Source organism: Electrona antarctica, assembly GCF_951216825.1.
Source record: "Electrona antarctica genome assembly, chromosome: 14".
Lineage (NCBI taxonomy): Eukaryota > Metazoa > Chordata > Actinopteri > Myctophiformes > Myctophidae > Electrona > Electrona antarctica.
This window is the reverse complement of record NC_136795.1, coordinates 37,935,562-37,963,326: the sequence shown is the minus strand read 5'-3', so window position 1 is coordinate 37,963,326 and position 27,765 is coordinate 37,935,562. Positions and strand designations below refer to the sequence as shown.

At 41.8% G+C, this 27,765-nt stretch overlaps 1 protein-coding gene across 1 annotated transcript; it reads left to right on the top strand.

Annotated features, from left to right (window-relative positions):
• tmem184a (transmembrane protein 184a) lies at window positions 1–27,194 on the top strand. Its single transcript, XM_079520252.1, has 9 exons — window positions 1–505; window positions 1,167–1,409; window positions 9,321–9,486; window positions 12,076–12,166; window positions 15,303–15,378; window positions 19,535–19,626; window positions 21,752–21,921; window positions 22,450–22,653; window positions 26,450–27,194. Exons 2-9 carry the CDS (start codon window positions 1,188–1,190, stop codon window positions 26,680–26,682), a joined length of 1,254 nt encoding a protein of 417 aa, XP_079376378.1. The 5' UTR covers window positions 1–505; window positions 1,167–1,187; the 3' UTR covers window positions 26,683–27,194.
• The last annotated feature ends 571 nt before the right edge of the window (window positions 27,195–27,765 follow it).

Genomic DNA, 27,765 nt, shown 5'->3' with positions numbered 1-27,765 from the left:
GCCAGGATGAGCTGTGTAATGCTCTGACTGCAGTGAGTCAACGTGATGTTGATGATGTTGACTGGTCACGTGACCCAGCCAGGCATTCACCTGTTCTGAACCTGTTTATCTGCTGCCCGGTGCCCGTGTGTGCGACTTGTCGCTCAACGATGATAATATTAGCACGACTCTAGTGTACAGGTTGCTTAGCGGAACAAGGTCAAGTACCACAGTATTATATGTTTTATCGATCCGTGCTTACAGTAGCCTAGCAGCCGCCGGTGTGGACTTCGACCTTATCAGTTTACCTGTTTGTTTCAAACAAGGAAGTAGCTCTGGCTGACTGTTGGAACTGTCCATTGACGCAGTTGACGGGGCATTTCTAAGCTGACGATCATGGTTTTTGAATAGGCAAAGTCCTATTTTTAATATATTACTCGTCTCTGCGTGGACAAATGGTGACCTCGTCGTGGAATTAAAGCTATTTGGATCAAGCTGGTCACGTCTCCACGACATCAAGGACGAGGTGCGTGAGCTGCTATTGTGTGTGTGTGTGTGTGTGTGACTGTGTGTGTTAGCTACATTAAATTAATTAAAGTTATAGTAGCTACACACAACTCCCGTACCATGCTTGATAAGTTGATCTGACAACTATATATGGCCTCTGGCTAATTATTGTTCCTTCTTTAGTCTAATAAACATCTAATAAACATTTCCCCGCCCACCCCTTTTTCCCCTCACTGTATATGTTTCTTTTCCCTTTTTACCTCCTTTATGATGAATTCCTGTTCTGTCTATAGAAGTGTCTATTTGTACGTCTCTAAATGTTTTGATGATTTGAACATGGTGGACCCTATTGGAAACAAGTGTAATGCTTAATTGGGTCGTCCACTCACAGTTAACAGCCTTTGTATTGAGTTTGTGCTTGAAATGTACTGTAATTCTGCAAACTGTTAATAAATTCTTCAATCAATCAATCTGATCATGTTCTCATGTGCTGAAACAGTAGTCTTTAATCAGAGCCCATTGTGCTCTGATTTGACATGCATGATACAGTATGATAGGCCTGCTACTGTATGATAAGATGGGAGTGAAGCAACACTGTCTGTCACTCTACAAGGGAATGTCATTCACTTTTGCATGGACCCTTTAATTATTACACATTGTGTGTTTTCCTTTTGTTTCAGATTAATATTTCTTTGGAATACATGGACTCGACAAACAAGAATGGTTCGAATGGTTCTATACCTCACTTGCCTGCAGCACCAATTCTTGCACGCGAGACTGACCTCTCCAAATCCAATATGACAATACTCCAAACAAGCAATGGGTCACTCATAGAAGCAGACCAGATGTTTTTAAATACAGTGGCTGCCCAAGCCATATCGGGGATTTTTGTCTGGGCAGCCTTGCTTATTACTTGCTATCAGGTGAGTTTTGGGAATCTTGCAATGATCTTAAGTTCTTAACTTGTACCTTTTGATATTAATATCAAAAGGTACAAGTTAAGAACAATATCTCTACATGCCAAGGAAACAAAATCTCTGCTTCTACCACACCTGTCTTAAAGAGAAGCAGCCTCAAGGTATTTACTCACTGTCTGTACTCAAAGGGTAATAAGAGATAGTAAGGATCTGTTTTGTCTCCACCCCTGCCAGAGGACAGTGACATAATACACATGAATAGTGGTGGTACTGGTAATCACTTTAGGTTTCAATGTTTTTGTTTAGTTTCTTAGAGCTAATGATTCCAGTACAGTGCAGACTATTCTATACCCACATTTATTCATGAGATGCCATGGTTTCCTTCATGCTATCATGGGACATTTTCCTTGCTGGCTTTCATCTTATCAGTGACAATCACATTGAAATGGAATGAGCTGCTTCAGGCGATTTAAATGGGTTGATACAATGCAATGGACAGTCTGTAGAATACACATGAGCCTTATAGCTCATCAGGCCATGTGGATTGACCGTAACAACATTTATTAAAAAGCAAGTAGAGGGTTCTTTATAAATTAATTTTGCCTTTTGAGTGGGTGTGGTGGTTGGTTGCTGCTCTGTAGGGGCCATGCGATAGCTTATCTTTATTATATAAGTACACTTCTGAGAAATGCAGTTAGGCGCAGTAAGTTATCAACAGGGAAATCTATTGATATTGAGAATGAGAACTCATTTACAGCACCATAAAGAACTAAAGTCTTGCTTTCAGGCTTGCTTGCCAAATGTGCGTACTAGTCAGCAGTCTAACTAGGGATGTCTGATATTATCGGCCTTTATTTTATTAGATATGTGATATAGTTTACTTTTGTTGGGAAAAGCCTGCATTTATCTGTATTGGTTGAAAAAGCCTATATATATCTGTATCGGTTGATAACGTAATCGGAAATTAAGAGTTGAACAATATCGGAAAATCCCATATTGGCAAAAAACCCAATATTGAACATCCCTAATTTTCACATTTGGCTCATGAATTACAGTAATGACTGTACCTGCAACTTGCATTCTCCAACAGGATTGGCAGGGATGGTCAAGTCACGTGTGTGGTACACTCGGGATAAGTTACTTACAGTCTCACTTAAAAGCCATCATTGTTCATGGAATTTGTGACACACAATTTTCGTAAGAGTTTTGCTTGTCCAATCACTTTCCATTAACGCATATTAATTGTGCAGTTAAATAAGTAGCAATGTGGAGAAATATTAACACCAGCCAGGTAGATCACAGGGAGGATAACATTGTCTTCAGCCCTAGTTTTAGAATGCTGGTCAAGTGCAATCTGCTCTAATAGACCTTGGCTGTAGTCTCTTGTTCTCACAATGTGCATACTAAATACAACCACCTCACATCCCCCTAGCTGTAAAGTTGACAATACTTGTCTGTCTGCTGCTTGTTTGTCTCATCCATCTGGTGGGCTTATTGGTGTCTGCACTTTACATCAGCAAATATAAAGAGGATCAACACACAGTCTATTCTGTATAGCAGCTTAATGGCCTTTCTCACTCAGATACACTACTCAACATCAATATTATGCAATCACCACTACGGGTTTATTTATTTATTTCGTTTTATTGTCACAACGGGGCTGATTTAAGCGTACACTTTTAATCACCTCAGTGGAATGATGGGGCTGGTTTTCCCGAGCTGAAATTAGTCTGTGCTCGGGGCAGTTGTCCAGGGTGCATCTTTGTATTTTACTGTGAGGTCAGCATTGTGGAGCCGGGAGTACCATAGCTTTCTCTAGCCATTCCAGCAAAATGGAAGACATCCGTCTACACAGCCTGTTCGCTTCACTTCTCAACAGGGCCAGATACATCACCCCCCCCCCCCCCCAGGCCCACTGTGGTCATGCTTTAATGTGCAGACTCTAATGGCCATTTAATCATGCCACAAGCTTCTAATACAGTGAACTTGAAGGTGACTAATAACGACACGTAATCTGCTCCTCCTCCGAATTGTTCATGTTTATTAGTAGATTATGAACTTTTGAACTTGTGCCGTCTTTTATGAATATTCATGTGTGAGTTGAGCAGGTGTATGATGATAATTATTCAGTATAGGTTCTTTAATTAAAAGTATATTCAAACCACGCTACAGCTACACTACACTAAAAACCTTCCATCACTTTACAATTAGCCATGTATTAATTAACAGTCACTCATCGTGATTCTATACAAAACTTGCTTGCTTTTTACTATATCTCACTTAAGGAACAGAAACTATTTCCTTTTATCTCTTCAAACTAGTAACACGATGTCTTATAGACTCAAGGAACCAGAATAGATTACATTAAACATTAAATGAATGGCTCACCATGATGGAACATACACGTCAGCTGCAAAGTTAATGCAACATTCATGGAGGGAAGTGTTGTAACATGTTCACTAATACACCAGCAACACCACTATCATCGTGTGCATTCGGATATAGCACACTGTGCAATACAAACTTAATACGTGAGTGTATTCCCTGTGTGCATAATCGCATATCCGAACGCACCCATCACTGTTAAATGTATAATTGCTGAAATTCTACCGCACAACATAACGGATTATGCAAGAAAGTCCATAGATTACGTTAGGGAGAATGCCATAATTAGTGGTAAAATGACACATTGACTGGGTCATCCCTGCAGTGGATGGTTTTTATTAATATACCAGTAAGAAGCCTGAGGGTGAGAAGCGTGCACGCATCCGCCTGGGTGACAGCAGACTGCTTTTTTATTCATATTTTGAAAATTCCTCTAATCCGGTGTGCAGGTGATGACATGCACATGACATGCACAATAGAATTTCATTTTCTTTCTTTTATTTATAATGGGCTTCGGTGGCAACCAGGTGGCACTGAATGAGTAGATCTTCGGGCCTATTGAGAACTCTAGTTTTTGCGGCACTAATAACTTTGGGGCAGGCCCGTCTAGTGTTTGAATGGACAGGTATCAGTCAAACGGGAGACATCGGAGAGGAAGGATCGATGGGGAAGGATCAACATATGGAATGTCAGAACAGGTCAGCTTCATATATGGAGAACTAAGGGTTTGAGTTGCTGGCCAATATTGATGACATCACGGAATCAGGGATCTCCATATATGGACTTAATATTGATTTCATCACGTGATGTCACAAGGCATGACCATATATGGGGCGTGACCAACTGACGGGAAATTCACAATTTCATAGTTAACTGCGACCTGTGGTCGCAATTAATTTAACTAATCATTGGTTATAATTGGTTCATTTTAAGATGAAAAACCGTACATATTTTATTCTACTAACAAATTAACTAACTAACAAATCAACACATCTTCAAACATTTAACCCCTGTTTCTGAACAGTCGCCCACTGTGGTTCTCAACCTGTGGTCCAGACCACCAGGGGGGTCCCTAGATGGCAGTAAAGTGACAATGTAATTACCTATTAGCCCTTTTTAATACTTAAAGAAATGAAATGGAGAAAAGGCCATTTAGGCATCTAAAGTAATCAACAAACTATTTCATGAAAACTGGTCAAACATTGGCAAATTGTCAAATAATATAAGAAAGAGGCAAACATTCTGAACATAGCTGAAGCACAATTTCACGTAGATCGGCTATTTTCACAATATTCATCTGTGGAACCGAGTAAAACTAAATCTAATGCTTCAACTTTTATGATTATTTCCAACCATTTCAAATATGATTATTTTTTATTTAATTTTTTTGGCAGCGCGGTCACAGCCTGAAAAGGTTGAGAACCAATGGCCTACATGTTTGTTGCTCTGCTTTGTTTTTGTCTGTTCTGTTGCAGACAGTGTTCTCAAGGACAGGTCACGTAATATGATACTTCCTGTCACAGCTGTCATGGTACATATCCTATTCCGTTCACTTTGCCTTTTGAGAAGCTATTGTTGTCGGGAAAATAGTTAGCCTTAGCTTATATAAAACAGTCAGACCATTTGGTTTTAAACTACTGAAATAAATCTAAATTTCATGATCAGCTATAAGTTTGCCAAATGAGAGAGAATGTACTGTTTAAGAATGACTATTCTTGCAAATAAAAATTAAGGAAAAAAGAAGGAAAAACAAAATACTATTCAGTGCGTGGGTTTCACTCTCCCCACTAATTTAACAACAAAAACCCTCTCCCTGGCAAGATATTTTAATTGGGGTTCCTAATCAGGGTCCTTGGCATGAAAATTTTTGAGAAGATTAACAGACTTAGTAAGTCCAAGGCCACATTTTTTATTTGGTCAAATGTTTGGTGCAGAATGGGGATAGAATAGAATTCATGTGTTAAGTTATATTGGGAAAACTTGCAATTCTGTTCTCATGGTCAACATAATGATGCTGGGTCATATTGAAGCAGATTGCAGTCTCTTTTCCATCCAATGACATGTACAAACAAATAAATATAAAACAGTTAATCAAACTAATTGATGTAATCTATTATAACAAATTTCAATTCCAATAATTTAAATTGAAACTGATTAATAATATATTAAGAAAATAGTGAAAATTGTCTGTCTACAAGCTTGTGATGATTTGCATGACTCCATTGAAGGTTGCAAGCCTACTCCTACACCATATGCAATTTCACATTTGTCTACCTCACCATCAATGATTATTGTCTAGTTTAGTGTGTTCATACAGTTTGTTGGTCTTAAAAAAGAAAAATCCTTGTATGGACCTCATATGAGGCAAATGGCAATAGTCTTTCTTGAAACTTGGTTTAATTAGGTAAACAAACAATAATATCTGCATGAATTAGTTGGGCTTTCAATTGTTTCCCCGCCTTCTTCTTCTCTTATTTTAAAAGCAAGCACAACCTGTTTCTCATTCCACATCATGGCAGGCTACGTCATTTGAAAGAATACCGTATCTCCCTCTGGTGTTTAACAGATGATGTCATGGGATTTTCTTCTTGTCTTTTAAAATCCTGTGGCTTTGTTGGCTTCAAATGATATTTTGAAGACGTGTTTTCTTTCTTGCTACCTCTCTTTATGTCGGCAAAGTCTACTGCCGCGTTCAGCTATTTTCAAAAGTATGCAGGAGGTCTTCTAAGTAGAATCAGGAGAAATGATTGCATCAACTTCACTTCTGTAATGACCACCTGTAGATTGATGATACATTTGATTTAGGCTTAAAAGAATAGTTCACCCCAAAAATTACTTATTTCGTTTTTACGGCTTTTCTGACCTTCAATTGAGTCTCCTACGGGAGAGAAGTCATGTTTTGGGTGAACCACTCCTTAAGACTTGTTTGATGGATTATAAACATACTTTTATTTCTTTTGAGCAGGACAACTACCCAAAAGCGTCATTGCAGACCCAGTTTTGTAATTGCAAGTTGAAATCTTAAGGTGATCCACGCTTCCACACCCATGACTGGCACAATCTGTGTGAGCAGAGGAATTCTGCTCACACAGACCTGCTCACACACCTCTCTCTCTCTCTCTCTCTCTCTCTCTCTCATTAGCAGGCAACAGTGCAGCACTATCTCTCTCTCTCTGTTTCTGGCACAACAGCGCCACTTTTGCCCCTACTGCTACTCATAGTCGGTTAGGACATTGCTGTTCCTTGGAGTGGTTGCACCACTCAAAAACAACAGATTATAGCCGAAATAGCAGATCTACAATCGTGTGTGTGTGTGTGTGTGTGTGAATGAGCTTCTTGGTTATTCAATTAATCAAAAAAGTAATTGATAGAACAATCGCTAAGAAAATAATCAATAATTGCAACTTGTGAGTACATTAGTCAGCAGATCAGAAGGAAGCAAAATGCTTAACACATCATTAAACTGATAGTGCTTGTTTGTAAGGACCGAGCAAAATGCAGGAAGGTTGTTAGACTGCAAGAACAAACGACCAAATCAATTATTCTACTTTTGCTTCATGATAGTTAATAACACATTATCTATCATATAAAAAACGAATACGAAAAAGTGACTTTTAGTTTAGTAGTTGGTATGACTGCAATTTGTTAACCATTAAAACCGGGAAAGCATCTGTCATTTTAGCATTGGCTATTATAAAATAGCAGATATGCAAGCTCACAGCACGTCACTTCATGCCGTGCTGCAAGCTTTTACATCTGCTATTTTCGAACATCTTTTTATTTTTTTATTTTTTTTGCGGCTTTCGCCTTTATTTTATATATTGTAGAGGTACAGACAGTAGGCTGACAGGAAATGGGGGAGAGATATGGGGGAGTGACATGCAGTAAAGGCCGTCCGATCGGGAGTCGAACCCGCGGCACACTGCCAGACTCGGGCTACCGGCCAAGGTGCCTGGACCGCTGAGCCACGGCCCAGGCCTGAACATCTTTTTTAAATCTTGAAAGTGTGAGAACTACTGATTTGGCCTCAGGTCTTTATAGGTTACTTACCGCCTTCACCTTTCAAAAAACAAAACGGCCCCTTTCTTTCTATGGTAATTCATGAACTTGATATTTGAAACCGACCTGTAACTGGACTAGGGGAAATTAATATATCTCTTTAGAGGTGAAATTGGGGTGGACATTTCAGTCATTGTATCATTCACTACAGTCTGATGATGTTCATCATAATGTTTGCCAGTGTTGGGGGAAAAAGTACTAAAAGATTTTAATTGTTTTTTAATTCTTTTTTTTTTAGGTTTTCTGAGCTCAATTGCACCCAAAAAAACAGAACTTTTAACATTCAGTAGATTTTCTGTGGTGTGGGGTTTTCTGGCTCAAACAGGTGCTCTGAGTTTCCTGCTGTTTGTGATGTAAGAGACAGAAAATCCCATATATGTCAATGGGATTTGGCAGCAGATGTCACTATTTTGTCTATTTTCATTGCAGCTCAGAAAGACTTCCAAACCCCAGAGAAAACTCCAGACCACAGAAAATCCACTGAATGTTTAAAGTTCGGGGTTTTTTGGATGTAATTGAGAAAAATAAATGAAAATTAATGCCTTTAAAGGACCACTTCACCACTTTTCAACGTACCTTCATAATAATTGGTCCTCACTAATGTTCATGATAATATGCCACACATTTTTTTTCTACTCTGTCTGTGTCTCATGGGAGGGTTGTGGGCAGTTCAGAAACCCATCCCCATCATCGATGGGGAATCCAAGCTAATAGAAACTGCAGGCGTTGTATTCCTGGAAAGTTGCAATGCGATAATGGAATCCATCATTCTCACGATAATAAAAATCTTTTTTTTTATCTTGTTTAAAAAACATCTGCCTAACGATGATGTCAATGGTGGATGGGTTTCTGAACTGCCAACAGCCCTCCTATGAGACACAGACTGAGTAGAAAAACATGTGTGGCATATTATCATGAACATTAGTGAGAAGAACCAATTATATATGAAGATAAGTTGAAAAGTTGTGAAGTGGTCCTTTTAAGTAAAAGTGTCAATACGGCAACATAGATAGATATACTCTGTTACAAGTAAATGTATGGAATTTAAAAATGACGTGAGTAAAAGTATTGGTATCAAAATGTACTTAAAGTACCAAAAGTAGAAAGTACTCTTTAGAATATCTCATTTAAGGTTTTCAAATGTATAACAATCTTTTGAAAATAGCCGATTCGTTGGGATGCGACACATTGTGACCTTGCAGATCGGCTATTTTCAAATGGCCAAAATGTATATAGGGGACGTGTGTAATGTATATGTTTTGTAATAATAATCCAAATGTACAAAGTAACTAAAGTTGTCAAATAAGTGTAGTGGAGTAAAAGTACAATATTTGCCTCTGAGATGTAGAAGTAAAAGTATTGGTAATTTGAAAATACTAGAGTATAAATACCTCAAATGTACATAAGTACAGTCCTACAGTTAGTGTACTTGGCTACTTTACACCACTGATGTTTGCACACCTTCCATTGCAGATCTATACACACCTCAGGTCCTACACTGTCCCCAATGAGCAGCGTTACATCATCCGGATCCTATTTATTGTGCCAGTGTATGCCTTTGATTCGTGGCTCAGCCTGCTCTTCATCAGCAACGACCAGTACTTTGTCTACTTTGACTCTGTGAGAGACTGCTACGAAGGTGAGCCCCTCCCTCCCCATTAGAGACTGCTATAGGAAGGTGAGCCCCCCCTCCCCATTAGAGACTGCTATAGGAAGGTGAGCCCCTCCCTCCCCATTAGAGACTGCTATAGGAAGGTGAGCCCCTCCCTCCCCATTAGAGACTGCTATAGGAAGGTGAGCCCCTCCCTCCCCATTAGAGACTGCTATAGGAAGGTGAGCCCCTCCCTCCCCATTAGAGACTGCTAGGAAGGTGAGCCCCCCCCTCCCCATTAGAGACTGCTACGAAGGTGAGCCCCTCCCTCCCCATTAGAGACTGCTAGGAAGGTGAGCCCCCCCCCTCCCCATTAGAGACTGCTACGAAGGTGAGCCCCTCCCTCCCCATTAGAGACTGCTAGGAAGGTGAGCCCCTCCCTCCCCATTAGAGATTGCTATAGGAAGGTGAGCCCCCCCCCTCCCCATTAGAGACTGCTAGGAAGGTGAGCCCCTCCCTCCCCATTAGAGACTGCTAGGAAGGTGAGCCCCCCCTCCCCATTAGAGACTGCTATAGGAAGGTGAGCCCCCCCTGCCCATTAGAGACTGCTATAGGAAGGTGAGCCCCCCCCTCCCCATTAGAGACTGCTATAGGAAGGTGAGCCCCTCCCTCCCCATTAGAGACTGCTATAGGAAGGTGAGCCCCTCCCTCCCCATTAGAGACTGCTACGAAGGTGAGCCCCTCCCTCCCCGTTAGAGACTGCTACTAAGGTGAGCCCCTCCCTCCCCATTAGAGACTGCTACGAAGGTGAGCCCCTCCCTCCCCATTAGAGACTGCTATAGGAAGGTGAGCCCCTCCCTCCCCATTATTGACTGCTACGAAGGTGAGCCCCTCCCTCCCCGTTAGAGACTGCTACCAAGGTGAGCCCCACCCTCCCCATTAGAGACTGCTACCAAGGTGAGCCCCACCCTCCCCATTAGAGACTGCTACTAAGGTGAGCCCCTCCCTCCCCATTAGAGACTGCTACTAAGGTGAGCCCCTCCCTCCCCATTAGAGACTGCTACCAAGGTGAGCCCCTCCCTCCCCGTTAGAGACTGCTACCAAGGTGAGCCCCTCCCTCCCCATTAGAGACTGCTACTAAGGTGAGCCCCTCCCTCCCCATTAGAGACTGCTACCAAGGTGAGCCCCTCCCTCCCCGTTAGAGACTGCTACCAAGGTGAGCCCCTCCCTCCCCATTAGAGACTGCTACTAAGGTGAGCCCCTCCCTCCCCATTAGAGACTGCTACCAAGGTGAGCCCCTCCCTCCCCGTTAGAGACTGCTACCAAGGTGAGCCCCTCCCTCCCCATTAGAGACTGCTACTAAGGTGAGCCCCTCCCTCCCCATTAGAGACTGCTACGAAGGTGAGCCAGTTCAGAGTGGCCTCATTTCCACCGGGGTTGAACCGGTTCGGTTCTTTTTTCCTGCCTAATATTGAACCAGTTCAGAGTGTTTCCACTGAAAATGAATTTGTTCAGAACCCTAAAAGTTGGCTCGGAACTGGAACCAAAAAATGGCCGCCGGTTACATTCACCAAATAGCAGATGTACTGTACAAGATCACAATGTGATGCGATGTTTTTTTGCGAGGAGGTTTGGTGGTCCGTCTTACTAAGTGTAGAGGTTTTAAGTGGTTAAACTGAAGTAATATTGATGAATTCCAAATGTTATCAAAGCCCCCACAGGGCTTTACAATTGTAGCAAGTTCATAGGATGTGCAGTTGTGCACCCCTACCCCCACTTGTAAGATGGGTATCAGGAGTTGATGGAGACTAAGTGCAACTGACCAAACTCGTTTTTCTTACCCGTCATTGTTTCCATGTGTTATTGTCTGGTGTTTTGCCCTCAGGAGGTGTAACCTAGTGGATGTCTTATCGTATTACATCTTATCCATTTGAGATGGATTATTTCTTTCTTTTTAAAAGACGTGTTTCTGTCTTTATTACAAATATAATGGAAATATTCATTTTTCATGCAGCAATTCCTTCCTTTTTAAATGACTAAAATTCAGTAGATTGCTCTTTAATTTGCCATTATATAATGACTATAATTATGAATATGTACTGAATCTATCAGAGGCAGAGGCCAACCGTTATGCAAAATGAATTAGGTGTAATCTGAGAGAACAGCAAAACTTTAAAGAGTTTGGTAATTACATAATTGAGTAGATTAATTTCCAGTGTGTGCCTGTGTGGGTCAATTTTGTGGTTGGCTGATACTGCACTTTACGTTCGGAATTGGAAAGCAGGGAAATGTGCTATGCGTAAAACGTGATGGTCTTGCTCTTCAGTGGACACCACTAGCATTAGCTTGACTTAAGCCCTCCTTAAATAGCAACAAAAGATTAGGAGGGGATTTCCAGCACAGAGACGCTCAGAAAGCCTCTTAATGTTAGAAACTGAAACTGTGTGATTATTCAAAAATATAGGTCCAATTACGTTTTTTTTTTAATTATTTGAAATACGTTTTTTCTCCCTCGAAGATTATATCACATATTTATGACATAAACTGTAAGGTAATATTGTTTACAGTTACATCATGTCTTGACATACATGCTACTGTATATGATGTAAACAAGCAATTCTTCTCTCTCCATCACAGCCTTTGTCATTTACAACTTCCTGACCTTGTCCTTTGAGTATCTGGGTGGAGAAAGTGCAATCATGTCAGAGATCCGAGGAAAGCCCATTCAGTGAGTGACCTCATTCCTGTCTTCTGTGCAACGGTTGTTCTTTTTTATTATTTTTTATATCCCACGATTTTGTAACCCATTTTTTCACCCCTGTGTCAATTATCTAATGTGATCCTCTACACATACACACCCTCCGCCAACCTGGGGAGAGCAACGGACTTGAACTCATGCTTCCTTCATGCCTGAGTGTCCAAGTTGCTCCTTTACACCTGACAGGGGGGAGTTTCCCTGGTTGGACGTAGCGCGTGGAAAGGAACACGTTATTCCAACCAGTTCCTTTCCCCTCCATCAGGCGCCCCGGCTGGCCAGGTGGAGGCAGTTTAGAGACCAGGATTACTGCATGTTTTTTGTGAGGGTACCTACCCTAGGGGACACGGGGAGAACATGCAAACTCCGCACAGAAGTTCTTGAAGAACTGTCATTTTTACCACATGAACCTCGGCGTCCCTATTCTGGCCTGGGCATGTCACAACATGACATTCAATGAAAATAGCAGATCTACAAGCGGGGCTTAAAGTTCTCAGTCCTGGGGACGGATTTCAGTCTTGGGATTTTTTTGGCTTTAAGCCCTATACAAGCTCACAGCACGTTGTGCTGCGACGTGTTGAGAGATTGTATATTGTTGTAACCCTTGTAGAGATTTCAGGCGTAGAGATTTAGTGGGGGGAAAAGAGAGTATAGAGCCCTAACAAAGTGGTTTAAGACTGCATACCCCCTACTGTTCTTCAAACAATGCAACTTATTTTAGGATTAACAACATATGTCTTGTCTCTCTTGGACTATAACCAATGGTATGGTTTATGTTTGGTTTATAGCAGGACTTGAGAACAACAAGTACTAGTGTTAATTAAAACCTGTATATAATGTCGGCACAAGACAGAGAAAACGGCAAAACAAGCAGTTAATCGTTTCACCTGTATTGTTCTCCCATTGCTTCATTTGTGGATTATATGAGTTTAATATAAAAACGGAAGGCTTGCAAATCTCCTTTTTATTTGAAACAACGTTCCTACCTCTCCTGGGTGTTCTTCAGTTATATTAGTATTATGACTATAAAAACTGAACGGTGTCCAACTGGCGTAGTGGTAAAACACTCGCCCGGGCTTGTTCCACGACGGCAACGGTAAGGGCCGATTCATACTCCTATTTTAGAGCCGAATAAAAGTCGAGCCGAAATCATTTCGGCACTACAGCGCCGAAACACCGGTAAAATAGGAGTATGAATCGGCCCTTACTCTGTCTTGGCCGGGCGCACTAACACAATTGGGCTCTATCATGCACACACGCCATTTTGGAAATAACTTGGGCCCTTTCTCTACTTGGTGTTACCGCTGATACTCATGATGGCTCTGTTCCATTCTTGTCAAACATAGTCAGGGTGCTGCTGCTATTGTGCATGTGGGCTCACTGTAAACACTCTGCTACACCAGTGGGTCTCAAAGTGTCCTTGAGTGGGTTCCAAATGGCCCGTATGGGTGTGCAACTCTGAGAGTGTCCAAATACGGGTCCATTTGGTTCCATTTGTACACTCTCAAACTGTTATGGGGGTCCTTGAAATTAAAATGTTTGAGCGCCACTGCACACTAAATGGAACAGAGCCTTAATGAATCTGTAACACCCGTGAAGGAAGTAGGGAAGCGACCTGGAAGTAGGAAGAATTATTCTGTGTGCATAGAGCCCATTTGCAGTGGGTTTCACAGTACGTGTGGGAAGGCGGCGGGGGATCGTGTCCTTGTTGCAGCACTAGGAACTCCTACTGGTTGGTTGGTACAGGCACCTGTTCAGCAGGGAGGGGATCTGAGGGAGACGGCATGAAGCGTTGTGTATGTTATGCTCTCTCTCGGGGAAACTCGGCAGCTGGTGATTTGCAGGAGACATGTGGTTGTCTACACACCCTCCCCTGGCCAGCTGACAGGGACTGCCAAATAAGCTATGAGCGTGACATCATCGTACCCTGAAGTTATGCGGAAACGCCTACTGAGTGGCAAAAACTATTTTCTTGCCTTCCTTGACAAGACACCCATACATCCAAACAGTCCCATCTGATTGCATTAACTAACGTTAAACCCAGCACTATATTATCATCTTTCTTTCTTTTTGTTTCATAAAATTCCACATTCCACAATTCAACGTCCTGCTGCCTCCTGCATTATGTGCAATTTAAAAACAGGCGGTTCACAGGACCTCAAACTCCAATGCTCCATGCTGGCAAACATTCAATTTAACATTAATGTTCTGGATTTGGCCACACCTGCCCAGTTTGTGAAAAAGGCAGCTGGAGAAAGGCAGCGGAGACTCTGTCTATGAGCCAGACAGACCATGACATGGCTCTGACCTTGGCCAGTGGAGACGAGGCAATACGTTTTGTGCCATAAGGAATAGATTTGCTTAGTTTTTCATTCAGTGTAAAGGAATGAGACAAAAACAACAATTATCCATGTTGTATTCAAGGCTTCACTGTGTGAATAATTGATGGATGCGAATTCATTTTGGTGGTTAAGTCTATTTGATTGTATTAGTGTTTTTATTACTCTATAATACACATATCAATCAGGGGTAGAGTGGCCGAATGGGAACCGTAAGGTTGCCAGTGCAAACCCGGGCTCCCCCAGAGTTGGTGTCGAAGTGTCCTTGAGCATGACTTTGAACCCCTAATTGCTCCCGATGTGCCGGTTGGTGCCTTGCATGGTTTCGTGTGTGTGTGTGTGTGTGTGTGTGTGTGTGTGTGTGTGTGTGTGTGTGTGTGTGTGTGTGTGTGTGTGTGTGTGTGTGTGTGTGTGTGTGTGTGTGTGTGTGTGTGTGTGTGTGTGTGTGTGTGTGTGTGTGTGTGTGTGTGTGTGTGTGTGTGTGTGTGTGTGTGTGTGTGTGTGTGTGTGTGTGTGTGTGTGTGTGTGAGATGCACAATCTATGTAAAGCGCCATGGATAAAAACGCTATATAAAAATGCAACATTTAACATTTACGAACAATAGCTGGTAGAGGAAAAAAAGGGGAGGTATTTTGATGAGTGATTTTCAAAATATCCTACATAGCCAAGGTAATTATTTATGAATGATGATTTGTTCCCTAGCCCCTCAAATGAATGATGATTTGTTCTCTAGCCCATCAAATGCAAATGCATCAAATTGTATTCACAGGTCGAGTTGTCTATACGGTACCTGCTGCTTGATGGGAATGAGCTATTCCATTGGATTTCTAAGATTCTGCAAACAGGTGAGCTTCACTTTCCTTTTTTTGATTGATTGATTGAAGTATTTAATAACAGTTTGCAGAATTACAGTACATTTCAAGCACAACTCGATACAAAACACTGTGAGTGGACGACCAATAAAGCACTAGACTTGTTTACAAGAGAGTCCACCTTGTTCAATTCATCATAACATTTAGAGACATACAAATATACACTTCTATATAGCGAAAAACAGGAAATCATCATCATAAAGGAGGTAAAAAGGGAATAGGAAACATATACAGTGAAGGGGAAAAAGGGGTGGGGGGGGATTCAGATTTTACGGGGGCCAGTTTCGAATTGCAGCCGTCCGTAGGTGCCCTTTGAGAGCGGTTTTGAAGGAGTCAAGGGATTCACATGTCTTAATGACCGTTGTTAGGGCGTTCCACATTTTGGTGGCATAGGAGCGAAATTAATTTAGTCCCTTGTTTGTGCCTTCTGTTCCATCTCACAAGGGGTACCTGGACGGTGACGTGGACGGTGATGTAAAAAAATATATTATGTAATTTACCCATTAAATAAACGGATTGCTGGTTTTCTTTTCAAAATTGCAGCCGTTCATTGGTTGTATACATTTTGGAGGATGACATTCGCTGCTTAAAAAAAAAAGTAATTTAAAGCAGGTGAATCCTGTTTAGTAATAAACACTGAGAAATGACATGAGCTGTCAGCTCAGAGCCCTGCTCAGTGTCTCGGGATGCTCGAGCTCGAGCTCCCTGTTCAACTATGATGATGGAAATTGGATCTGAGAGGCATGTCTCCAAAACGGAATCCAAGATGAAATGCACTTTGTCTTTTTCTTTTAAACGGGAAATGATAAACACTTTTTGACAGAGCTCATACAGTACGTGGTGTGTTTTATAAGCAAAGCCTTGTCGTTTCCTCTGGTGGCATTATTGAAATGAATCATGATCTCTGTTCAGAATTAAAACAACACCCAGAACGGCATGTTTTGAAACTGGGGAGCCAATTCCCCCCCAGGGTGTGTCACAATCTTTCTGGGAGAAAAAATGATAGCAGGAGTAGAGATTGTGGCTGTTTTTAAAAATCCATATAAGCCATGTTTTTCCAGAGTTGTCTGGCGCTTTGATTTTTTTTTATCAGCTTGCAGAGCTGATCAATGCGAGCCCTGAGTACTATTGGCGATGTAGCAGCGTGATTTTCATGATTGGCTGGCCTCTAAGCCAATGGGAGACTAGCCCTATACGGCCAATGGGACACTAAAGGTGGCCTTACACTAGCCGATAATCGGGCTCAAAGAGCGATCGGGATCGGCCCGATCAACATCAAGAATGGCTGATATTTGCTCTGCCCCGCTCCGATAATCCTGTAGTGTGTGGTGCTATCAGATTTCAGATTGGGAAAAAATCGGCTAGTGTAAGGCCACCTTAACTGTCCTCTCCCCCACCGCACCATGACTAGAGACTGCAAATGTGACGACAGAAAGCCCCAGTAAAGTACTATATGCAAGAGAATGGAATATATATATATATATATATATATATATATATATATAAATAAAATATGACATGAGTCATTTCTTGTTTAAATATAATATCCTCATTTGCATTCATTGAAAATTCTGGTTTTTAGGTTGGCTCGTGTGACCAATATTATACTTTGAAGATAGCTGCAGTGCTGTATATTATTAATCAGGATTGCAAAAAACCTTTCCTATCGATCAGTACATGAACCTACAGATTTAAGGGGCTATTTTCTGCATTACAGTGGAATCCATGTTGAACTTGTCACTGATGTCCCACATGGCGGTCAACTGGAAGTCAAGTTAAGATTAATTAAATGAGTTATGATCATACTTATTAATCTTAATGAAAAGTGAAACGGATTTATTCTAATTTATCTACTCATGACAAAAGAAAATACTATAAACCTTCCAATTAAGATTGGGTAATAACTTTAAGGTAGCACTATAAATGAGACGGCACCCTGCAAGCTGTACACGACCAGTACACCACTAATGCTTTCTGAACAAATGATGAATTTCCAGTTCAGTAATAGTCTAGTAGCCAGCCCATAGAGCCCCATTGTGAACCCGGACATGTTGAGTACACCAAGGTTTTATGTTAGAAATGTTTAGTATGGGTCCCCAGCATGTAGAAACTGCCGGATGCTAACTTGCATATGTTGAGCAATTTTCATAATTGGCATAATATGTGACCATACCAATTACAACCTATAGAAGGCAAAATATTCAAAATTTCATCATGCTTTATGTAGCATGTGACATGTCAAACTAGGGGGTTTTCATGATGCTGAATCCATTCCAAGCATTAGTTTTGCAAAAAAACACTCATTGGGCTAAAAGCGGCCAATGCCGTCATCACAAATAGATGATATCAGCGCATTTGGGCAAGTGGGCATGGCCGTTTTAAGCCCAATGAGTGTTTTTTTTGCAAAACTAATGCTTGGAATGGATTCAGCATCATGAAAAAAACCCTAGTTTGACACATCACATGCTAGATAAAGCATGATGACATTTCGAATATTTTGCCTTCTATAGGTTGTTAATGGTATGGTCACATATTATGCCAATTATGAAAATTGCTCAACATATGCAAGTTAGCATCCGGCAGTTTCTACATGCTGGGGACCCATACTAAACATTTCTAACATAAAACGTTGGTGTACTCAACATGTCCGGGTTCACTTTTTGGCTACTAGACGGACTATAAATGGACAGTTGATATGTTGTTTTTTATTTTTATTTTTTATCCCACAATTTTGTAACCCATTTTTCACCCCTGTGTCAATTATCTAATGTGATCCTGGGCTCTACACACCCTCCGCCACCCTAGTCCCCATATATGGGGGACATGGGGAGAGCAATGGACTTGAACTCATGCTTCCGTCATGCCTTCCTTCATGACAGTTGATATGTTGGTGACAAGATGCTCAACTGCAGCGTTGTAGCACTGATTTATCCAGAGTTCTAAGAATCTAACAGCTACTGCATCTCCCCATGCAGACAGTTGACAGTTGATGTGTTGGGTCAAGTGGTACAGAACCGCAGACCCAGGAACATTAGCTGTGCTTTAGTGCACAGCGAATGTGGATCCTAACAAATAAACAAGACTATATATAGTCACTGAAAGTTTTATGCCCCATTATTGCCCACATTCTTATTCTTTCACTTATAATTGCCTTACTCTGTAGAAAAACATTTGGGATGATGGCAGGGAGGAGGAGGAGGGCACGGGGGTGTGTGTGTGTGTGTGGGGGGGTGGGGGCCCGCCGATGCAAAGCACTGCGGCGTAAATAATTTAATAAGAATCTGCAGAGTCCTTGCTTATGACTACTTCAACTTCCATCTCTCCACCATGAGTTGCCTGCTGCATTTCAAACCGCTTCTCCATTTTACGAGTTAAATGAGTGATGACGCTGTTATTTGAAAGGATTTGTGATGAAGGTGTGGTTGTGCACATTGCCCTGGTGTGTCATAAGCCTGTGTTAAGCAAGCCGGCAATGGAGCAGAGATGCCATCCACATCCACACCACTAACAAGGCAACCAAATCTTGCACCAGAAAGCCAGTCTCACTCAGATCTTGTGTATACTGTATGAACGCAGAGCTCACCGCTCTACGCATTTCTGGAATTTCCCTCACCAACTATGTTGGTAATATTTACTATATACAGTTGGAGGCCATCAATATTGTCCTTTTCTTTTTGCTGAGGTTTGCGTGATCTACACAAAAGGACAGTTAACCCATTTTGGGCGGGAACCCCTTTTGGTGTTTTAAACATTGTTATAATTTAGCTATTGAAAAATAGCAGATCTACAAGCTCATAGCGCGCCACCGAGTGGCGCGCTACGAGCTTGAAGGTCTGCTATTTTTGAAAAATCGTGAAAATATTTATTTCAGAAAACTGGAGGATTTAGAAGGATTTTTTTAAATGTTGAGGTCAGGCCTAAATGGGTCACAAGGGACAATATCGGTGGCACCCAACTGTATATAGTTGAACATATACAGTGGTGCTTGAAAGTTTGTGAATCCTCTAGAATTTTCTACATTTAAATATGATCTGAAACGTCATTAGATCTGTTTGTTCACTGTAAAAATTAGGGTTCGGGATTTGGCTAATTGTGCTTATTCAGTCATGCTTGTCATTGTTCTCTCCAGGCAACCCTTCAGTTCTGTGTTGTCAAACCCCTCATGGCTGTCCTCACCATCGTGCTGCAGGCCTTTGGCAAATACCATGATGGAGATTTTAAGTGAGTAGTCTCTCAAGCCAGACAACTATAACACAATCTCTGAATGCTGCAAGGAATCAATTGCGCCTACGGAATGCCGTGAATGGCTTCTTTTTTCAATAATGGATTTTTTTTTTTCAATTTACTTTTTATTGAATTTTAATCAAACATACATGTAAACGAAACGACTGAAAATATATTTTTAAATATCTTTCATGTATATTTCCATTCTAAACTATGCTTCGACTAATTTGATTTACAGCAGTAAATGTGACTGCAAATGCGAAACGGGACGCTGTAGTTTCTTCACATGTTCAGCGCTTCTGTTTGCTCTATAGTATAAGCGGAGGCATTTGAAAATCGTGTGAGCCAACAGTCTGTCTCGAGAGACAATTAAGAGGGCAACACCTTCCCTTACATTTCCTTTTAATGTTTCATTTGTCTGTCTTGCATACCCACACGTGCTTGTATGGAGGCACGTTTGTGACTCATGTAAACACTTGTATTGCCAGTAGCGTCCAAAGCTGTTGGCAGGCACAGCCTAAGAGTAGGTTGAACCGGTTACTTTGATATTGACACATTTTCAGCTATGAGGTATTGGCACTTGATTACAGGCTTTACAGCCTTTTGTCAGGCCATTTCCCCTGTCGAAGGTAAAAAGACTCATTCATAATCATTACGGTTGTCCCGGTCGGACCGGGAGATCGGAAATCGGGGCCGATCACGTCATTTTCGAAATGATCAGAATCGGATCGGGAGCCAGAAAACGTGATCGGGACATCCCTAGTATCAATATTCTATCCATATCATGATATTAGACTGGATATTGTCTGTAATTTGGGATATTGTACTATTGTGATATGGCATAAACGTGTTCTATATAAAATCCGGATTGGGAAAAATTGGTATCGACAGATTCTCAAAATCAAATGATAGGAATCTGATCGGGAGCAAAAAAACGTGATCGGGGCATCCCTAATAATCATATATGCAATTAGTTTGTAGTCAAAAGTCTGGAAATGGCAGGTAAAACATGGATAACTTACTAACTTTTAACAGCTCCCTTAAGACATTCTATTTCATGGAGCTTCTTTAATGAAGCTGTGACTTCACTTGATTCTTAATTAGTTCATGATAGTCATTCAGTCGGCCTCGAGAACATATTGTGCTCCCAAATTACGTAGTATAAACAAAGACATCAATAACTTGTTTTAACTGTTGTTTCCCTCTTGCTTATTCTCTCACAGGTGAACAGGACAGTTGGCGGAGAGAAACCATTATTAATGTTGGTCTTTAATCTCCGTGAAGGGGCACGGTGATTTAAGGCCGGGCTAATTGGCATCTCATTTACTGAGCAGTGCATAGTTATATAGCTGAATCCTTGGGAAAATAGACTCAATTGCAGAAAGGCTGGAAAGCGGATCTGTTAAGTTATTGAAGAATCGGGTGGAGTTTATGGGCTGTATCCTGAAATGGGGTAAATGGTAAATGGTAAATGGTGCATTTATATAGCGCCTTTATCCAAGGCGCTTTACAGAGATTGTGCATTACATTCACCCATTCACACACACATTCATACACCGATGGCAGCAGAAACCATGCAAGGCACCAACTAGCACATCGGGAGCAGTTAGGGGTTCAGTGTCTTGCTCAAGGACACTTTGACAGTAACTCTGGGGGAGCCCGGGTTCGAACTGGCAACCTTTCGGTTACCATCCAGGCACTCTACCCCTGAGCCACCGCCACCCATGGGGTGACCATGTACAAGAAGTCCTACAGCTCTTTTTCTATTCATTCTTTAACTGCAGATGCTATCGATTAAAGCTAATGGTCTGCATTTTGTCCCATCTTGCTGGGTCCATTACGGGTAATGGTTAAAACCCCCCTTTATTATTTTAACCAGGGGCCACCCATGCGCTTGCCTCTGCCTTCCCATTTGCCCCCCAGCCATGGACCGGGGGCGCTCCTCCCCGAAACCGGGCACTCCTCACCCAGATTTTACTGATTTTGGTTTCTCGATTTTACTGTAACAAATATACTTGTGGATCACCTCACCTTTCCAACTAAAATCCCTATTGTCAGTTCAACTCTGAGAGTGGAAAAATGGGCCTTTGACTGACGGACTGTTTCTTCTTTTCGTTTACAGTGTAAATGGAGGCTACCTGTACATTACCATCATCTACAACTTTTCAGTCAGTCTGGCCCTCTACGCCCTGTTCCTCTTCTTCTTCGCCACCAGCGACCTGCTCAGACCATTCGAACCCGTGCTCAAATTCCTCACCATCAAATCTGTTATCTTCCTGTCTTTCTGGCAAGGCAAGTCCACCCATCCCTCAGCTTCATTTGTACCAACAGCCACTATCTCTAATGAGTTGCCACAATTGGTGTGTGAAGTGAGGACGCTGGCGTTGACTGTTTGCCACTTCACCCAATGTATGAATGAATGGACCCTTGTAAAGCGCTTTGAGTAAGCACGTAGTGCATAGAAAAGTGCTATAAAAATGCAATCTATTATTATTATTATTATTATTATTGTAAATTGTCATTTCAAAGATATGAACACTGCACAGTAAAAGTAAAATCCTCTGTGTCAATTTAACTCTGAGCGTCTACAAACGTAGCTCAGTGAGGGTCCATTTGGTTACGTCTTTGCACTCTCAGTGGTACAAATGGATTGTATTGGTTATTGTTTCCCAAGCTGCTTCTTTTTCTTTACCCTCGCCTGATTGGTCATATGCCTGATTGTCTGGTGGAAGAAGCTATTTAGCAATCTACGCTAAGGGTTTTACTGTGTACTTTGCCACTATTCAAGCACTTACAGTGGGATATTGATCTCTTATGTAGGAATGGTGTTGGCCATCTTGGAACGATGTGGGGTCATCGATAAAGCGCTGGTGATCAACGGGCAGGAGGTCGGTGCTGGCACCGTGGCAGCTGGGTGGCAGAGTTTCATCATCTGTATCGAGATGTTCTTCGCTGCCATCGCCCTGCGCTACGCCTTCACCTGCAACGTCTACCAGGAGAAGAAGAACGACCTACCAGGACCAGGTAAACACACCACTGTCTTTAGAGAGAGGCTGTTCAGAGGATCATTACACACCACGCCTCTCCTCCCTCATTCCCCACCCTGAAAATAGGTTACACGGTGAAATTGTCCCTATCACAGAGCATGGGGCTGGCATTCAATTCCAACTACAAGGAAAACTAATAAATACATGCTAAGCCTTTTGTTGAAAACGCTTTACAATTTAATGCATTACATTCACTTTCTTTCACACACGTCTTTCACACACATTCATACAGTGATGGTGAAGAAAGGACAACCTGCTCATCAGGAGTAGTTATGGGTTCAGTTCAGTGTCTTGCTCAAGGAAGGAGCCAGACACTGGCCCTGTGGAGCCAGGTATCAAACCGGGAACCTTCTGATTTAATTTCCCAAGCGGCTGCTCTCAGTACCTCCTGAGCCACTGCTGCTCGCTCTGAGCATTTTCACATAATTTAAGCAACAGTCATTTTGCCATGTTATCCGTCTGTTTTCAAACATGACACACAACCTGATGTGTGTCTTTTCACATCAAGGCCCGTTATTTTTTCAGCATTTGAGCCACGGACCACCAGTCCATCACCAGGCCAACCACACTAATCACACACTTGCTAGCACAGCAAAAGCAGGGGAAGATGAAGAGGAATTCACAGCCTCAGTGGAGAGACTAGCAGGGAGCTAGAGGTAGCCCTTTGACGTCAATACTGTTCACCCTTCCAAGACAAATAGAAACCAAGGGAAAAGCCTTCTGCAGTGTTATCAATCATTTTGGCTTCACATTTTCCCTGCTATAGGAATGCTACTGTTGCCTTCAACGAGAGAGAGAGGGGGAGAGAGAGAATTAATTTAGCATTAAGAGCTGATAAACACTTTAATATCAACTTACGCATAAGTCTTTTTATTTTGAGAATCAAAGAATCGTCGCAGATTTGCAGTTTTTCTGGTCCATGATAATAAGGGAAGAAACGGGCATTATTTTTTTGCTGTCCAACTGCTATCAATTATAAGAGTTATGTAATCTATCTAACTAGACTAATAATTAGATTTCTTAACCAATATGTGATAGCAATTTGGTTGTGTTGCATCAACACCACACACGTGCGCACACGCACACACACACACACACACACACACACACACACACACACACACACACACACACACACACACACACACACACACACACACACACACACACACACACACACACACGTTAAATTCAATATGTGGTCATTGCCATTGTACAAATGGAAGCAAATACCCTTTGTACATGCTTTGTAGTTAAATTAGCATTACCATTAACAGGATTGTGCAGCTGTGTGCTATCACTGCCACTGTCCATGAGAGGAAAGGGAGGGCATTTCTTCTGGTCCTAATTTGGAAACCCTGGCACAGGCGAATACAGCTGGCTGAGCAAAGAACCTTCAATACAAACTAGTCTCTAGTCTATTACAGCATGCAAGCAGCAGCGCCGGCATGTATAATATTCTACAAAAGATATAAAAAGGAGATGGAGCCTTTGGAGCGTCACACTACAATCAATTATGTTTTACTCCACCACTCCCCTGTTAATGTTTACAATGGTTTACAAAGATATACTGTACATAGGAGCCCACCGGCCAGGCTTTTATAGCACTGTAGCACAGCATATATTTTGAGGTTTTATCTTATCTTTTATCTTATTTTCTAATAGCCGGAAGGTTTCTTTTTATACAACTGTGGAGGGAAAACCCGTCAAGTATTCATGTATCGATTACACATTTATGCAAGCGTTTCATAAATCTATAAGCTCACAGCCAAAGCATAGCTTAACTAGAGTTCACCAGGAGAAAGAGTTCCTGCCATTTACATCCCATGCTAGTAGAAGCATAATATAATATCGTCTCTGTCGGGTGGAAACCTCATATGTCCTAAACTATTACTTTTCAGGAGGTGTTTCAAACATTATGTTATAATTTAGATATTGAAAAATAGCAGGTCTACAAGCTCATAGCGCGCCACCGAGTGGCGCGCTACGAGCTTGTAGGTCTGCTATTTTTGAAAAATCGTGAAAATATTTATTTCAGAAAACTGGAGGATTTCGAAGATTTTTTTTTAATTTTCAAATTCAGAAGTAGTAAATGTAGCAGATCTACAAGCTCAAAACGCGCCACTTCATGCTGCGTTTCGAGTTTGTGGATCTGCTACTTTTTATACTGTTGTGTGACGCTGTAGTATGAACAAAACACAAAACGTTAGAATATGGAGATAAGAGGTTTATGCCCGTCTGCTACGATGTAGTGCAGTCGCAGCAAAGCAGTTGGGGAGTCGGAGCCTTGTTGAAGGGCAGTTCACCCATAAACGTAGACTTGTGAAAGGTGCATTTTTACTATGACCCCTTTTCCACCGGTTGGTTCCCAATGGGAACCGGTTCAGTTCTTTTTCGTTTTTAGTCCATGAGCCAGAGCTCCAACATTGGTGGGAAAACTATACCCTATATTACATTGTTTATAGGATCAATACAAGTCAATTAATACATGATAACCCTTCCACAGTAGTAGCTTTTTCATATTTTCGATTATTTTGCATATTTTCCTACATAATGCCTCATTTGCATATTTAAAAATGTAAAATTTGTAATACAATAAATCATTGTCTTCGTGTAAGTACTCAATTGGGGAAGTTTAATGATGATAACAATCTAATATAGGTATGGTTTTGCCCACTCAATTCATAATTAACGTTTCAATTTTGGAGATCTGGCTCATGGACTAAAAACCAAAAAGAACTGAACCGGTTCCCATTGGGAACCAACCGGTGGAAAGGGGGCCTATGTGTGGTCTAGTTCAGGGGTTCTCAACGTTTTTGGCCGGGGACCCCTGAAAATGCTTTGGCAACGTCTCGGGACCCCCGCCCCGCCCCCTCCCGACCCCCAATATAAATTGACTGCTACAATAACCATAAACCATTTTGGGCGGGAACCCCTTTTGGTGTTTTAAGCATTGTTATAATTTAGCTATTTAAAAATAGCAGATCTACAAGCTCATAGCGCGCCACCGAGTGGCGCGCTACGAGCTTGTAGGTCTGCTATTTTTTTTAAATCGTGAAAATAAAATTTAAAAAAAAATATATATATATATATTTTTTTTTAAAATAATTTGGGGACCCCCTAAAATAATTTGGCGACCCCCCCAAGGGGTCGCGACCCACGGGTTGAGAACCCCTGGTCTAGTTCACTAGATTCCCCCTAATGCGGTGGTTTTCACTATTCCATGTTTTTATGCCCAAGGCACACCAATGAGCACTTCTCAAGGGTATCTTTAGGGTATAGAATTTGTCTCTGTATTGGGAAATATGTTCATACAGAGTACTAATACAGTAAATAAAAAATGCATAACCTGGTTCATCGTTGTATATTATTGCAATCAACAATGTGTGGTTGTCACTTTTCACAAACTAGCCTGCCCCAGCCTGTGTGATCTCTGGTCTAGAGGGGCGGGTGCCGGAGAAGACAGCAGAGAACATGACCTCATCAAATTTGGAGGGTCGCCCCTCTACACTGTTATTGGTTAGCGAAATACAAGTTGACTCCCACTTCCTATGGCAGATTTTCCAATGGGTTTCCCCAGGCTTTATTTCTTTTTGAGCCGAACGTGAACGAAAATAAAAGCCTGGGTAGTGGGTTACCGAAGCTGGTCACAAACAAAACATGTGGCACAAGTGGTAGTGGTACACCGTTTGGGAAGCACTAATGATCTGGAGCTTTGAATCCACATCGATTTGTCTGACCCATCATTTCTGCTCTTTATTTATGTTTTGCAGACAATATCGCCCCCATGCAGAGCATCTCTAGTGGTCTGAAAGAAACGATAAACCACGGGGATATGGTCCAGGATGCCATCCACAACTTCTCTCCAGCCTATCAGCAATACACCCAGCAGTCCACACAGGAGGTGATCCAGCCCAGCCAGAATGGCAAGGCAGGCCCGGGAAACAACAAGGGCCCCCGTAAGTCTGACAAAATAATGCTGATCACATCAGACGATGAGTTCTAGGCTGTTACCCAGCAACGTGGAGGTGTAACAGGGAGAGACTGTCGCTGTGCTGCCCATCCTGATGAAACCGTTGTTTTGCATAATAGGCCACATGAACAGCTTCTATCTGTGCGCTTCATTCATCATCTCAGCCTTTAAGATCAATTTCTTTCTTCTGTCTGGTTTTAACGAATAATGCAAACATCAAGAGATTGACTGAAATGGATTTTTGTCTTTTTGGTGGTGGTGGGGGGGTCGATTTTTAGATGAGGTGACGTGATGTCACCTCATCAGCAGTAATCACAGGAAAATGGCCTCTTCTCGACGCTATCAGACAAATCTGGAGCCGTGTTCCCCCCACTTGTGTCTCTTCAGAGTCTGTTTCAGGCATATTGGTTATGTGCTTGTCTGGCTGGCCAATTCTGTTGTCAGTTTCAAGGAGGAAGTGGATTAATACCAGGAGTGCATCCAGGAAGCCACTGATGTTGAGGACTGACACTTGTGTGTGTGTGTGTGTGTGGGGGGGGGGGGGGGGGGGGGGGAGCGACGCGACGTGTGCGTTTGCTTGTTTGAAGTATTTGCAGAGCAGTTCCTCTGTAGGGTTTCAACAAATAGAAGGAAGTCTTTCAAAGTGGCTGCTCCACACCGGCTGTGGAGCAGCCACTTCAAACTGCAGGCGTCGGTTGCTTTGAAATTCCTCGCTTCTCAACATAGCATCTACAAATTGGATGATAAACCTGTCTCCAGTAAACTGCGTGGTTGTTTTATCCTCGTTAATTTTCTCAGCATGCACAAAGAGAGTAAAAATCCAATACAACTTAGACAGTGGTTTAGTAACCATTAACCACTTTAACCCAGGTGTCCCTATTCTGGGCATGCCATTAAAGATTTTAAAAAAAAGTTCTTTCAAAAAGATCTGTTCTACAAGTTCACAACATGTCATGATGCTGCACGTTGTGAGCTTGTAGATGGGCTATAAAGAAACTGAAAGAAAATTTGAGAATGTTTGAAAACATGGCTTTGTCTTTGGTTAAAAATCTATTATTCTGCAGCTTCTGTCTCACTTCTGTTCGACGGAGCCTTGTTTATTTGTGATAAACAAGG